The sequence below is a fragment of the Ambystoma mexicanum genome, chromosome 1p, assembly GCF_040938575.1.
Source record: "Ambystoma mexicanum isolate Mex_15411 chromosome 1p, UKY_AmexF1_1, whole genome shotgun sequence".
Classification (NCBI taxonomy): Eukaryota; Metazoa; Chordata; class Amphibia; order Caudata; family Ambystomatidae; genus Ambystoma; species Ambystoma mexicanum.
Window position 1 is genome coordinate 1,309,996,735 of NC_090921.1, and position 16,750 is coordinate 1,310,013,484.

Sequence of the window (16,750 nt, forward strand, 5' to 3'; positions counted from 1 at the left end):
TTAAACACAGTTAGTTGGAATCACGCAATAGTCACCAAGAGACCGGCCATAAAACAAGGGTCTTGAAGCACACTGCTTAACCACAGTTTGCGATCCATGGCAAATCATTTTTTTGTAAATTAATTTTCTCCAACTGATGGTTACATTACAGCAAAAACAATGTTCATAACAATTTTATGCATAGTACATTATTGCAGGACATTAACTCCGAACTGCGGGCATAAAGTGCATATCATATGGGGCTAAGTGATGCTGATCCTCCACTAGCCTCGTCTTGGATGTTGGATAGGTATCAGCGGAGCGGGGCCCAAATGTCCTTTGGCCTGCATGTGGATGGAACTCACATAACTCTCTTCACATTCGTGTATGGAGATCAGGTCCATGAGCCATGTCTTGGTTGTAGGGGCCTCTTTCGCCTTCCAACATTTACGTATATTCCGTTTAGCAACTGTGCTCGCTACTGAGAAGAGTCTGCGTGCCTTGACTGATACTTTCCCAATGTCCCCCAGTAGGTATTTCAGTAGGGTGGCTGGGATGTGTATGTCCAGAATGTCGCTGAGTATGTTGGCCCCCTCCTTCCAGAACTGCCTTATCGGGGGGCATTCCCAGTACGCATTCATCGAGTTAGCTTCAGCTGCATTGCATTTGGGACAGAGTGCCATGGCGAATTATTTTAGCACACTGCGGATTGCCTAAAAACATTCTGAGTTCTCAAAGCCTGCAATCTTTTATACATACCAATGCCACAGTCAAAACGGTCAAAATCAGTTTGTGATTGATTAACGTCTTTGGGTTGCAAGTGCTATGAACTATAGGTTGGCAGTGCTAGTCGTTTGGTAGTGTTCTAAAATGGACAGTGGGCACAGCCAAAGACTGTGCACACTGGCCAAGCCCGGCCATGGCCAGTGATCTGGTAGTGTTTTAAAATGGACAGCGGTTGCCGTGCCCACCGGCCATGGCCAAAGGCCATCAGTGATATCAATCGTGATGTCACCAGTGGTGATAGTCATAGGCTGCCCAACAGGGGGCGTGACATTAAGGAGGCTTTTGCTGAATTTTAGTGGTTGTGTTGCATAAGGTTCCCACCTTAATGTCCCTGCAACTAAAGTTTTTTCCTTGAAATATATAAATATATATATATATATATATATATATATATATATATATATATATATATATATATATAAATGTGTAGTTATGGTTAAGTTGCTAATCCGATAGGAAGAGCACTTTTTGGGCGGCTTATAACTTCGTTCTCCCTGGACGAATCCTCACCAAACTTTGCAGAAAAAGTATATGCCCCACTCTGAATTTTCTTGCAAAGGTTGGTGAGGTTTGGTCCAGGTGGGCAAAGTTATATGGGGGTCCACAAAATTTCTTTTTTTCCCCCCATAGACTGAATGGGGAAAAAAAGTTGCTCACGCCTACAGCCCAAACCGCTGGACGGATTTTCACCAAATTTGCGGCAGGAGCAGCAGCTTGGTCCCAAAAGAGTGCTTTTGTAAATTTGGTGAACATCCGTCCAGTAGTTTTTTTTAAAACTACCAAAAAGTAGGTCACAAAAAAAATTGTGATATCTATGTCCGCTCCGCGGACACACTTCCCTGTTCGCTCTGTGGACAGGACACCGATTGGCTAATCAGCTTGCAACGTGTCCGTTGATTGGCTGGGATGAAGCGCGAGGTGCGTCGGATTGTTTCGAGGGACACGCCATCTTGGATCCGTGTTTGGTGTCCGCGGACATCGCAGTAAAAACATATTAAAAAACACAACATTGCACTTGTCAAATTTATCAAATAATCTCTGGGGAGGTGAGGGGTGATGAGGATGGGATGGGATATGGCTGCAAGAAGCAAAAAAAAAAAAAGTGATTTTTTGTCAAGAAAGTTACATTGTAGGTGTTCCACAATATGTGCCTAAAGTACAGGCAAAAGAGATTGCATTTTGGCATTCAAGGGATGGAGATGTATAATCATGAAATTGTGGACTTGTAAACATAGATTGTTGCTTCTGCAGTCTGCAACCCCAACCTTACATTGTGGTATTACAGAGTAATACTACATTCTGAATGCCTGTTCCTCGATTGTTTATATTGGTTGCCCAATATTTATCAATATTAAATAGAAGCAATTTCAGGTTATTTTACACTCTTAATTAAAATGCTTGATGTTTATAAATTGATGTGCTGGTGTTACACCCAGGGCGCGGCAAATAAAGGGCTATTCATGTCTCTGTTAAAATGTAATTAAAATAATAATGGAGTCGGACTAGCGCCCCCTAGAGCCTGGCACTTCAGGCAGCCACCTGCAGTGCCTGATGTACGTGGATGAGTATAACAGTTTTCATGGATGTGGTGAGGCAAGGTGTTGCAAAGTAAGAATGTATTTTAATTCTGAGTGAAGGTCACCAGCTTCAAATTTTTGCTTGCGAGCTAAGGAAGCCCACACATCGGACACACAGTATAAGGTTTAATTGTTTTTTGACCTTGAGAGAAAGGGACCATTCCGAAAGGAATTGAATGGAAGGAGGTTTGTAATAATGAAGTTATGCATTGCAAAACTAGGGAGGTGGCATATGATTTAGTGACGTCAGGGCAGTTTACCTTAGGCGATGCAGCAATGGATAAGATTAGCACAAAATGGCTGCACCCTGCTGTCAGATTTCGCATGTTTATAAAAAGAGGAAAAGTCAGGTAAGGTGCATTAGAAATATTTGTGCGATAGATCAACGTATGTATAAAAATACATGCCCGAACCCTCGGGACAATAATATTTTCTGAGCAATGCACTTGTCAAACTTATGAAATAATCTCTGGGGAAGTGAGGGGTGATGAGGATGGGATGGGATATTTCTGACCTGATTTCGAATGAGTTTATAAAGTTTGGTGGGATGTTGTGCAGAGCTTATATGACAATTGTATGTGCATTCATTTGACACTTTTGAAAAAATAAAACGTGGGTGGATTTCCAGCAAACTTGTGTAAGGCGCATTGGCAAGGATCTACAAGCATGGTTTTGTAAATGTGGCAGTGTTTTTTTATTTGGCAAGTTAAAAAAAATAGCGGTATAGCTTTAGAGACTGAGGGGTAGCCTGTGGCCAGAATGTCCGGGTCATGAAATAAGGTCATGATCCGGACAATCTGGCTACTGTCCATGACCAGAAGGGACACAACATAGGATTAAAGTGACCATGTCCACCTGGGACTGGCTTTGTGGTGAAGTTATTCGAAATTAGGATAGATTTGAAAAGGGATAGATTTGAAAAGGGAAGAAAAATGTGCACATGGTAATATGGTCATATGGTTCGCTTTTTGCCTTCTGCAAGCTGCCATTGAAAGCGAAGAGGGCCCTGTATGGAACCCCACCTTCCCTTTCCATGGTGTCCATCTTGGAAAAAGATTTTCCTTCCGAAACCGGTACGCCACAGGCGTCCCAGTGTAGGAGGAAAAATCCTCTTTTTCAGTACCACGGATTCCCGCTTTGGGAACCTAGGCTGCTAATGGACTTCATCCCCCATTTCAGGGGCTGGGATGGGGGGATAATGGTCCAGAGACCTCTTTATGCACCCTCGCTTTGCTTGGGCTGATAACTTGGGCTGCTGGGCTGGTATCCACCGTTCCAGTCCCTGGAGCGGAGGATGAACGCCCCAATATTGCCATTAGTATAACACAAAATGGAAATGTTGGAAAATCTTATTGAGTATATGTACTTTACTGAGAAATATAAAGTAGATGGAGTCTATACTTTTTTTTTCTATTTTTTAACTGTGAAAGGTGGTTCCTAAAGGAACATTTCTTTTGTTGTTTTTGGATGTATTTTTTGGCAGGAGAGCTAAGAACGAAAGGTGGGTAGGGAAATGAGGGAAGAGGCACCAAACACTAATATGGAGGGGCAGGGTGACAAGGGAAAACGTTGCGTGTGTGTTATTTTTAAGGTAGGGGGCAGTGTTTCTCATGCTCCTTGATTACAGCAGTGGTGGTGTCTCTTGGAGAGGAGGGATGGCCTTAGCTGATGCCATTTTAAGATAAATAGCAGTTTTGCTAAAAGTATGTACTGTGTATTAGATTGTTAATGGACGAGTAGGAATAGAGGTTGGAGCTGTGCAAGGGAAATTTTGAAGTTGAAAGCACAGATCTTATTATGAAGTGCGTACGGGTTCTCGGACTCATCATCATGCCGCGCGCCAGCATATGGTCATGTGGCACTGTGCGGAAGGTGTGCAATGAACTCAGATGTTCGAAGACTTTATGGTTAAGTTGCACTAATAAAAACCTATGAAATTCAGTAAAAAAAACTTTGTTAAAAGGGACGTTATGGTTCCAAGTAAAACTGGAAAACCCCTGAAATTCGCCAGTAATGGTAAGCTAAGCAACCATAACTCACACCACCACCGTGCACTGCTAAGACTAACACCCAGGACATCAAAGATGACATCACAAATGTCATTGATGACATCAATGATAACATCACATGTGCATTTACCTTTCATGAAAAGTCTGTACAAGGGATTCTTATTGTAATATTAATAAAAAAGTGTCAAGGATCATTGGAATAAATATCATGAGGTACGTAGTGCATTAAGTAATGCATTAATCCAAATAGCATTGTATTATGACGTTTTTTCCAATATGCTAAGGTACACATGTAGTAACAGGCATAGTGTGCAGCAGACATGAAGATGCAATATTAATCATCTTGGCATGTTAAATACTAACATAAATGCTTTCTTATTAGAGTCTTGCATACTGTGAAACATTTAATAAGTACCTAATGAAACCCATTTACTACATTATTGCATTACTGCACACAAAACACAAACAGACAACAACACAAACAAATAGAGCATATACAGGGAAAGTGAAGTAAACAAAAAACAGCAGTATTACCTGACAATCTTCATAACTAAACTGATTATCTTCAAGCACAGAAATGATTGCTCTGCTTCAAAGCTACTACTTCGCTATGTATAACTATCACATGTTGTGACTAGACCCTAAGGAAAGTAGTGTAAGTGCAATGTGTACAAATATGAACATATCCAGAGAAAGTACAGTAATAAAAAAACAAAAACTATAAGACAGTGTTGATAAGCTTACTAATCATCTTCATACATAGAAAGGATTGCTTTCTTCCAAGTCTGTGTTTTCCCATTTGTATATGTTTCATATGCTTTGAGTGGACCCTAAGTGAATTACTGTAAGAACATATTTGAAGTATAAGTCTACAAATACAGTACTTTGTACTATAGTATAGTGAATTTTTAGTTCCTGACTGTTTCTGGCCTAGATATATCAGTAAAGGAAAAACTAGTGAGCCAGACATGTGATGTCATTAGTGATGTCATCAATGACATTTGTGATGTCATCTTTGATGTCCTGGGTGTTAGTCTTAGCAGTGCACAGTGGTGAGCGAGTTATGGTTGCTTAGCTTACCATAACTGGCGAATTTCAGGGGTTTTTCGGTTTTACTTGGAACCATAATGTCCCTTTAACAAAGTTTTTTTCACTGCATTTCATAGATTTCTAGTAGAGCAACTTAACCATAAGGAACAAGTTACTTACCTGTAACTGTTCTCGAGCATGGGTCTGGCATGTATTCACATGCTCGGGGAATATTCCCCGTCAGGCTGGGAATCCTCGGTAAAGAAAAAATCAGTATCAGTTTCGTTTCTGATCTGTCTTTCTTAGTAGTAACCAATCACTGGTCTCTGGGTCATACTGCTCTCAGCCAATGACTGCCCTCTCCCTAAGCCCCGCCCCTGGCAGCCATCCTCAGATTTGGTAGCACGTAAAGTGGCAGTATGACCAAGTGAAGAGCCGCAGAGGGGTAGGAGGGAGGGTTCGCATGTGAATCCATGCCAGACCCATGCTGGAGAACAACAGTTACAGGTAAGTAACTTGTTCCTTCTCCAGCATGGGGTCTGGCATGGATTCACATGCTCATGAATATAAGAATACATAGCAGTACACACATGCACAACCACGGGAGGTGGAAAAGGCTCAACATTAAGCATTACATAGACTCAACATTAAGCAACTCTTACCTCCTCACCAGGCCCACCCAGCACTGCCTGGCCGACTCTGGACTCATCCCTGGAATACTGGTCGACGCAGTAGAATCTCGTGAAGGTGTGCATCGACCTCCACGTAGCAGCCCTGCAGATGTCCAGCAGGGGTACACCACACAAGAACGCTGTGGTAGCAGCGATCGCTCTGGTCGAATGGGCTCTCGGACAGCCAGGCAACGGTCGGTTTGCCAACTGGTGACAATGCATGATGCAGCCGGAGAGCCATCTGGAAATGGAAGCCTTCTAGAGAGCCTTCCCTTGGTTCACAGGTCCAAAGTTCACAAACAGCTGTGATGTCTTCCGAAAACTCTTTGTTCGGTCCACGTAGAACTCCAGCACTCTAGCTACATCCGGCGAGTGCAAAGTCCTCTCGGCCGGCGACGAAGGGAAGAAAACTGGTAACACCAAGGGCTCGTTGAGATGGAAGTCTGACGGCACCTTGGGCATGTAGGAGAGGTGCGTCCTCAGCACCACGCTCTTCTTGTGAAAAGTCAAGTATGGAGACTTGCAGGATAGGGCCTGAATCTATCCCACGTGTCGTGCAGAGGTGATGGCCACAAGGAATGCTGTCTTCCACGACAGGAACTTCAACGGAGCCGAATGCAAAGGCTCGAATGGCAGGCCCATGAGCCTGGTCAACACCACGTTGAGCTCCCATGCCGGGGCTGGAGCCTTCATCGGCGGAAACGATCGGAACAGTCCTTTCATAAACTCCTTCACCAGGCGATGAGACCACAGGGATGACCGTCCTGCAGTTCTGGTGTATCGGGAAATCGCTGCCAGATGTATCTTGATGGAAGCATGAGCTAGTCCAGCTTTGGCCGACAGTAAGTACGGTAGCACTTGAGGGGCCGTAATCCGTAGAGGGTTAATCTTCTGTGCACGGCACCAGACAGAGAACCTCTTCCACTTGTGTCCGTAGCACTTGAGAGCTGAGGACGCCCTGGCCTTTGCAAGAACCTCTCTGCAGTCTGCCGGGATATCGTACCCTCCAAACTCTAGTGCTGCAGGAGCCAGGCCTGCAAGTTCAGCGACTCTGGGTCGTGATGAAGGATGGTGCCTCCTTCTCTGCATAGAAGATCTGCGTCCGTCAACGGTTTGACTGGTGGGGACGCTGACAAGTTCATAAGGTCCGGGAACCAGATCTGCCTCGACCACACCGGTGGGACGAGGATCACCCTGCCCCGGGACCTCTTGAGCTGGTTGACGAGTCGCAGTAACAACGGCAACGGATGGAACGCATACAGGAACAGGCCGTCCCAGGGGAACGAGAAAGCATCGCCCATGCTCCTCGGCTGGGGAAACCTACTGGCGAACCTCTGTCACTTGGAGTTCGTCGCCGTCGTGAACAGGTCGATCTGGGGTTTGCCCCATCGTTGAAAGAGTCGATCCACTTGATCCTGACGCAGCTCCCACTCGTGGCAAGAGTGCAGCTCCCTGCTGAGCGAGTCGGCGATTGTGTTGTTTGTCCCTGCCAGATGAAAGGGTACCAGAAACATCCCCTGGGCAACAGCCCAGTCACACAGATCCTTGGCTTCCTTGGACAGGGCTGGGGATCTTGTTCCTCCCTGCTTCCGGATGTAGAACATCGTGGTGGTGTTGTCGGTGAGGATTCTCACCACCTTGCCCTTGAGGGACGGGAGAAACGACCTGAGGGCCTAGAACACTGCTCGGAGCTCCAGTATGTTGATGTGGAGAATCCTCGCCTCTGGGAGACAGAGGCCTCTCGCGTGAAGATCTCCGGTGAGCGCTCCCCACCCCTCTCCAGGGAGGCATCCGTCGTCACCGTCACCTGGTGTGCAGGGGTCTGAAAGTCTGTGCCTGCCGCGAGATGCGCGCGGGTGCACCACCACCAAATTGCTTGGCAGAATACCTCGTTGAGCGAGATCTTGTCCTCAAAGCTGCCCGTCGCTTGCATCCAATGGGCATCGAGGAACTCCTGTAGAGGGCGCATCCAAAGCCTGCACAGGCGAACCAGGTAGATGCACGAGGACATTATCCCGAGGAGGGATTTGATGGACCTCACCCTGGCCACGTCCGTGACCAGCAGACGCTGCACCTTGCCCAGGATGGCCTTCGTCCTTTCCTCTGACGGCGAGGCCAATCGCGCTACTGTATCGAGCCTGGCTCCCAGAAATAGTGCAACCTGCGACGGAACCAGGTGGGATTTGGGGAAGTTGATGGAGAATCCCAGGTGCGTGAGCAGCCGGACGGTCTTCGCTGTGTGTTCGACAGAGAGTTCCCTTGTTCTTGCTCGGATGAGCCAATCGTCCAGGTAGGGGTAGACGTGGATCCCCTGCAGGCGCAGCCACGCCGCCACCGGCGCTAGGCACTTGGTGAATACCCTGGGCACCGACTTCAATCCAAATGGGAGGGCCTTGAACTGGTAAAGCCGTCCCTGGACCACAAACCTGTGAAACTTTCGGTGTCCTTTTAGTATGGGGATGTGAAAGTACGCATCCTCCAAATCCAACGATGATAGGAGTCACCTTCCTCCAGCTGGCCCAGCACGTGCTGGAGAGTGACCAACCAGAACTTCTGTGCCTTGATATATCTGTTTAGTCGACGCAGGTCCAGGATGGGACGACATCCTCCTGTCTTCTTTCTGACGAGGAAGTATCTGGAGTAAACTCCGGAGCCCCGGAGCCTCTTTGGGACAAGTTTGATGGCTCCTTTCATGAGCATCGCCCTTACCTATAACAGCAGTTGAGGGATGTGGTTTTCCTTCCTGGCCACGGGAGGAATTTGGGGGCACTTCTTGAGAAATTCCAGAGTGTGCCCGTGGGCCAGGGCATCCAGCACCCAATGGTCGGTGGAGATGGACTCCCACACGCTGATGAACTTCGTCAGCCGGCCTCCGACTGGGGTTCTTCGGTGGGGGCCCGACGCAACGGCCGGTTCAGTCTTGCTTGGAAGTGGCTTTGCCGCCTTGCCTCCCTGGCGGCGACGGCGAGATCCACCTGACTTGCCTCGTCCCCTGTAAGCTTCTTGCGACGAGGAGCGGGCCGCCTGACGGTACGTGGAGGAGCCGCCGCCGAATCCTTTGGAGGCACCTTGCTTGCCTCTGGAGTTCCGAAAGGGCAGCCGCCGGTGCTGCAGAACTCCCAAGGCCCGAGCCGTCTCTGTGTCGGTCTTGACGGCCTGCAGTGACTCATCCACTGTTTTTCCAAACAGATTGTTCCCATCGAAGGGCATGTCCAAAACCTTGGCCTGTAGGTCTTGGCGGAAATCCGTCACCTTGAGCCACCACCGCCGTCTAAGGCAAACGCTGTTGCCCAACTGGCGGAAACCGGTGTCGGCAATGTCCATGGTTACCGTTATGGCGTGGTATGACGCCACCTCACCTTCCTGTAGGATCGCCAGGGCCTCTGCCCTCTTGTCGTCTGGAAGGAAATCCAATAGGGGGGCGATCTTGTACCACAATTCCATGTTGTAGCGGGCCACAATCGCTAGGGCGTTGGCCGCCTTGATCATCGCCTCCGCCGACGAGATTACTCGTCCCATGGCGTCCAGTTTCTTTCCCTCGCTGTCCGGTGGGGAAGTTGAAGATGAAGCCGATGGGCCCCCCCCCTACTTTCTTCTTGGCCGCTGCTGAGACAACCGAATCCAGGGTCGGCTGCGCCCTAAGGCACAAACGGGGCGGCGTCGGGGACCCGGTATTTCTTCTCGTGCCGGTCCCTCTTGGCAGGCGGCGTGGACGGGTTCTTCAGGAGGAAAAGTCCCTCGTCCCAGATGTCATCCAGCAACGGCACCGCAAGGACCGTCTTCCTCTTGGCCTTGCGCTGTTGGTAGAGGAATCCTTCCTTCTCTTCGGGGCAGAGCTGAAAAAGCTTGGACGCCCTGGCAATCATGGCATGGAAGGAGCCAATTTCGTCGGGAGGGGACGCCCGAGGAATCTTAGACGGGACGTCAGTCCCGTAGTCACCGCCGTCACCGCCGTCGTCATCCGTCCCCGTCGTGGCCGTGTCTGTTCCTGTGTCATCCCTCAGGACCAGGGAAGGCGACAAAGGCTGAGAAGACCGTGAGGGCTGAAAGGGGGCTGGATGAATTCTCATCCTCTTGTTTTGAGGGCTTCCCGACGGACCCGGTTCAGCTGGGTCATCCGTCTGGGGTAGGGGCAGTCTCGTCCTTATCTCCGTGCATAAGGCTTGGATTGCCGTCAAAATGGCTGCCGAGTTGTCCTGCGGCTCAGGCTGCGACGGGTGCGACGGTTGCTCCTCCTCCACGGGAACCCCGTCGTTGGGAACCTCTTTGTCGCCACCTTCGCTCTCATCGTCCCCCTCGTCGGGATTCCTCCCGTGGGACTGGGCCTCTTCCAAATTCTCGGTCAGTCCTCCTCAGAGGTTGTGTCTGTGTCCGTAACGGCCACAGCCCCCCCGCTCTTTTTCCACCAGAGTCTTCACAGGGGTCTTCTCGATGGGCTTAAAAGAGGATTCCAGGGAAACTCTGGGCCCCGAGGTCGCCTCCACTGGGGTAGCCTCCATAGGTTTCGCCAGGGGCGCAGTGACTCCCTCAATCGAGGCCTTGGCCGGGATCAAGGTCTTCACCACCTTGGGCACGCTTGAGGCCTTCACCTTAGGGGGAGGGTCACCGCCTCGCTCCCCTTCGGCCGGTTCCTTCGAGATCTCCCGGGGCCTCTCCAGAAACTTAGCCGGGTTCTCGGATTTTCTCTTCCCCGAGCCAGAGCATTGGCTCGTAGTTAATGGCGTCGGTGAAGGTGCGTCCTGCCTAGCAGCCGAAGAGCCCGATCGTTCGCCACTCTCAGTGCCCGCGGACTTGCAGTGCTTTGCCTTCTGTTGGCCCCCCGTCGCCGGGGCGCCCTCACAGGACTTAGAAGGCCGCTCGGTCTTCTTTTTCTTCTCACCTGCTGGGCTCTTGCCTTCCAGCCAGTTGGAGAGACGGGTCCGACTATCCATACTAGTTCGATCCGACATGTTCATGCAAAACGCACAGTCCTTCTCCACGTGTTTTTTGTCCTCGTAGAGGCAGTATAGGCATTTCGAATGCTCGTCCTCCTTGAACACATTCTGTAGGTTGCATCCAGGGCAGATCCTGAACAGTTTGCCGGGAGTCGAGCTTCCCTTCTCCTGTGCCATGATCCTCTCGTCCGCGAGGTAGGCCTCAGAAACTTCTGGAATCCTCCAAGAAGCGTAACTCGACGAAAACTTCACCCTTGAGGGGCGTAGAAAAAACCGAAACGGGTCCCCCTTGATCGGTAGTAGAAACGGTGGAGCTTGAGGCTCGATTAAACCGAAAAAATGAGATAAATCTCTTTGAAAAAGCACAAAACGAAGTAAAAGCTTGAGAGCTATAGCACAAGGACTCCCAACACTTGAACGTGCGGTAAAAATCTGAGGATGGCTGCCAGGCGCGGGGCTTAGGGAGAGGGCAGTCATTGGCTGGGGGCAGTATGACCCAGAGACCAGTGATTGGTTACTACTAAGAAAGACAGATCAGAAACGAAACTGATACCGATTTTTTCTTTACCGAGGATTCCCAGCCCGACGACGGGGAATATTCATGAGCATGTGAATCCATGCCCGTCCTGGAGAACGTCCCTTTTTTTTACTGAATATATATCGTAATAATATATATTTCGGTTAGGGGGTGGTAATTGGTAGGCAATGAAAATGATGAGAGAGAGGAGACACTGGGATGAACACCTCATTATTGAAAAAAAGAGGGTGCTTGACCATGGCCGCCAGAAAAGTGAGGACCAGAATTAAACAAATAGTTGTCAAATTAACAATGTAGAACCGTTTAGGACTTCTCCTTCAAGAGTAGCAAGTAACACCGTCTAACTAGTTTCTCGCATTACCAGTTTCCATTCCTCCCCAAGGCATTGGGAGATGAAGAGTAAATGTTGCCATTAACACAGTTTAGTCACACCCGGGGGCCTTATTTTACACCACACACTGAATTATCGAAGCCAATGTTTGTCTGTGATATTTATCAGTAAAGGTTTTCTAACATTATAAAAGATCAACCTTGCTTGGTTTTCATTACGATACAACAGTTGTAGCTTGCTTGGTGGTTCCAGGGTGTGCATAGATACCTGGAGCAGGAGAAGAAGCCTGGATGTTATAGCATTCTCGAATACAAGAATACAAGACGCCTAAAAATTCTCCTTTGCCGGGTGGGGACCATCCAAAGTCAAATTATAACCAAAGAACTAGTGGACTTGGTTGAAAATGAATGGGTCCCCTGAAAGTACAGTGGGTAGCAATCAAGCAAATCAATAAAAACAGAACACAACATTGAATAAAACAGGAGGCAAAGTGCATGTTTATTGCAAAACAATTGGTCCTCACTCGTCAGGCATGGAGAGGATTTATAATGTCCTGTTTTGGTTAATTGCATTCAGATTTGCAAAGTACAGTAATTACCAGAACACATTTTTACATTGTTTTTCAAAATGGCTGGTTTGTCCTGAATGCATGAATGATACATGAAGAACGTGGGTCCCACCTGCAAACCTAGATGAACAAGAAGTTATGGCTTTCACTTGAAGAGCAGAGAGGTGCATAGGAGAGAATGCTATGAGGCACGAGAGAGCGTAGCTTGGGAATCAGGAGGGCGTATTAACTAGCACAGAATGGAGTAAAGAGGGGCACAAGATGGTGTAACAAGGAGCATACAGGGTAGGGGCGAGGCACAGGAGAAAGTTAACGAGCAACCAAAGATGGTGCAAAGGCTCACAGGAGAATTAAAGGAGGAAGTGGTGAGAGTTAAAGGGAAGCAGAGAACATGATAGAGAGTACAGGATAGTATCCAACAGTGCAGCTTGGTTTGAGAAAGGCCAATGTACTGATCAGGACCTGTGGTTCTCCGCAGTGCCTTGTGAAGCAGGACCACACCGCATGACAAAGTTCTGGCTGCCAAATGATTTTGCTGGGAATCATACTTCAATTACCAAAGACTGTGTTTTTGATGACTTCCTCAAAGGCAGAGTACAACAATTGACTGTGCCAATTTGCCATGTTGGAGCTTAACTGCATGAGGAGCCAGTGGAACACTGCCTGGTAAAAACCAACATCAACAGTGCAGCCTTCCCCAGCATCGAATATACCATCGGATTAGCATGTAGAATGGAATTCTTTTCCCTTACCTGAGTCTGCAGAATATCTCACCACAACATGCTAACACGCAAGAAGGTCGAAATGCAGGTGTAAGGGAGTCATTGCTCTGAAATATTTTCCTCACATAGGTCAACTGGATCATAATGCATGAATTCAGAGCTAAAACCATAACAGCCAAACTTCATTTGAAAGAAACAATGGAAGAGAAACACAATCTCGTATGACAATCAATTTCCAGCAAATGGGTACCTCATGATCTTTGCACACTGTGGAGGATGGGAAATGTTCCATTGAATAGAAAGGATACAACCAATGGCTTAGGTGGTTATCCAGAACCTCAGCAATGGCCTGCATTTTTTGTCCAATGGAGGCCCTACACAAAATAGTTTCACATGGCACTTCTAGTGGTAGCATTTTTACATGATTTGATTTAAGCCCAATTATTACCACCCAATCAAAATAGTTTGCTTTTACAACGGTCTTCCTCCACTGCTGCTTCAAATCATCGTATTCATCCAATCCACCCAGAGATTACAGTGGAACAGATTGAAGACCCTTCCCACCAGCAGATTACCAGATTGCGGCATGGAACTGAGTGGGAATGGGGACTATTCTACAGTGTCTCCCCTGAAGTAGAATCAAAAGCAAAGAAGAGTGGAGGTGACACTAGGTCGATCCAGCTACTCGCTGTGTCCATGGTTCAGCCTTTAATTGGCAAATATTTCACCCATGGGTATCCAGATGTTTTTACACTGGGTGGCATGGTACAGGAACTCCTCTCCAGCTCCCTGCTCAGGGTCTTCCCAGCTCCGTTGAACTCCATAGTTAACCCATGTCCGCTTCACATTTTCTGCTGAAGACCACTCCACGAACTTGGATCCCTGTAGTTGGAGGGGGGGGGAGAAAATAGATTTCAGCTCCTTCATAGATGACTGATAAAAAAAAAGAACATACTCTTAGTCTTTGGTAGTACTGCTTGGTCTGACCCACTTTCGGCATTGTTAGCTTTTATTTTTAGCCATAAATCTCTTCTCTGATGATGACCTACAGAACTGCCTCTATATTAGTCTATGACAAGAGTAGCCTTTTACTGTTGACAGCTCTAGACAGTCCAGCAAAGCGGTGTCGGGCATCATCCTGTTAACCACAGATAAAGTCCCCTAAAATGAAATTCACCACCCAGTTCTGATTCCAGGGATGGGCCCATCCCCAGTCACCTGTTTCCAGGTAATATTATATGGGATGTCTCCACCCAAACTTAACTTGAACTCTTTTTTCCCCTACTCATCTATATGCAGGTTTGATAACATGGCTGAACCTACACCTCACCCAGCTGAACATAGATGGGTTTATCTCCACTCAACTAAACACAGATCTGATAACTTGGCTGTGCTTAAACCACTGCTCCCCAGCAATAACCGTAAAGCCATAATATGATATATGATATTTTATTTGTATCATGCTCATACAAACGTTTTTCAGAGCGCGAAAAGATTGTCAATGTTCACTCCTGCTATCAAATCCAACCTTCCCTCATGAGGAACATTTTGGGAGTGAAAGCCAGCTTGTCAATTTGGCAGTATCTCTATATTTTTATTTCTTCTGTGGATGGTTTACCAACTTTTTCCCTTCACCTAAGGACTTATGGTACATGGTGCACCCTGATCCTAGTCTGTCAGTCCCTCAGAAGGGGCACATTCAGTATTCCCTTCGTTGTTCCCCATGTGGCCAACCTTGCAAACCTGGCTGTGCCCAAACAGATTTGTCGCAGCCTTTCCATAATCTTATGTAGCCAGTTCTGTGGTACCTAGAGTATGCCTACATCGGTGAACACCTTGTAAAATCCAGTACATCGTCCTGCAGCTGGAATACTTTTTATTATTTATTTCTTTTTATTTGAGTATGCTAAATCAAAGATTCAACCTTTTGCAAAAGAAACAAAAAAAGAAAACACAAACAGTAAATCAGCAATTAATCAATGAACAATTAATTAAATAAAATTAATAAAACAAATAACTGCTAAAACATTACAAAATAATTAACAGAATTAGCAGTACTTAATGCTATTTTTCCTTGTTTAGCATTCAGCATTCTTCTTCCATAAAGTTACCCACAGTTAACTTCAAGGATCCTACTCCAAGTTTAGACTTTGTATAAAACCCACGACAACAATAACTACTGAAGTGGGGTGACCCCTCAACAGTACCCCTTAAAGTTGTCAAGAACAATCCAGTCCAATCTACGGATCAATTTCCCAAAATACCTTTGTCGGCAGGCAGTCAAGAGCTTACACTTTAACAATAAATGCTGCATTGTTTCTTCCACATCAGGATGTTGACAAAATCTGCAGAGTGCCTTATTCTTCATAATGATGCCTCTACGGGCCTGTATTTGCCTTGTAGGACAGATGTCTAATCTGAATCTGAGAAAGTCATTGCATAGAAACTTGGATGGATAAATGTTCAGTTATGGTGCAACAGGTAACAGGTCTTTGCATCAAATTCTTTTCCATCAAATGTTTTTCTATCGAGGGTTTTGCAACAAAAAACATATGCATTGAATGCATGTTTTTGAGGGGTGAGTGATTGTTTTTGTGGTGGGTTTTAAAGGGTAAAAAATGGGCAGTTGGGCTGAGGGACCTCACCAACCAAAAAAATAAATTAACAATGCATTCAATGCACATTTTTTCATTGCAAAATATACAATGGAAATGTCCCTAGATACAAAACATTCGATGGAAAGACCATAAACCAGTGCAACGGGTCGCACTCGCTTATGATCGCCAACAAGGTGACATAATGATCGGGAGTGTGAAAATCATCCATAGTATGCATCCAATCTGGCCTAAAAAGGCATTTTATTTATAGAGCATGGATTGAGAATAAGTTCAGACTTGTGCAGACCCAGTTCCTGAAGCAAGTTATTACAATATGACTCAAAATTCTTAACACAATTCTCTGCTTTTTGTAGCATGTACTGTTGTAGATTTTCATATACAGTATCCTTGGGAGGATGTATCAAGGATTGGCACATTGATAGAATTCTCCAGTCTGCATGTGCTCTAAGTGATTTCAGTCCCAGCTTGTATTTTATGAACGATGTAGATATAGAATGTATTAAGTAGAAGGCTTTTTTACAAATAAGTCCCTCAAAAAGGGAAAGTTTACAAGGATACAAGAAGTGAACATTTCCACCCCATATAACAATTTAGGTACAATTTTCCCCTCGTAGAACTTAAGCATGGGCTGGGCAGAGAATTTCCCGTATTCATGTCCGATCTTTAACAGCTGGCTAGTGAGCATTAATTACCTATTCTTTAGGAAGTCCATTAAATACAGTTGACAGGGGTAATCCAGAATGGGGAATCCAGAACAAATATTATTTGAGTATACCAACTTTGTTTTATTCATGTACCAGGTGTGCCTCCAGCGCTTCTGGCAGCGCATCACGCTAGTTTTAGTTGGATTTACCTTTAGGAAATTTGTTTCCGTGTACCTGGAGAAGGTGTCAGCATTTGCAGGTAGAAGGGTGAAAGATCGAATAGGAAAAATTCATTGGTATACACCATTACAATAATTTAGGAATCCCTTAATCTTAGAGAAGCA

At 46.5% G+C, this 16,750-nt stretch overlaps 1 protein-coding gene across 2 annotated transcripts in view; it reads right to left on the bottom strand.

The window, feature by feature from the left end:
* Nucleotides 1-12,323: 12,323 nt before the first annotated feature.
* The window catches only part of ALDH16A1 (aldehyde dehydrogenase 16 family member A1), a 703,308-nt gene continuing 698,881 nt past the window's right edge, over nucleotides 12,324-16,750 (bottom strand). For both annotated transcript variants that reach the window (XM_069606350.1, XM_069606359.1), the window contains exon 17: nucleotides 12,324-14,026. In XM_069606350.1, coding sequence (XP_069462451.1) covers nucleotides 13,853-14,026 — 174 coding nt within the window. In that variant the 3' untranslated portion in view covers nucleotides 12,324-13,852. The remainder of the gene's footprint in view (nucleotides 14,027-16,750) is intronic.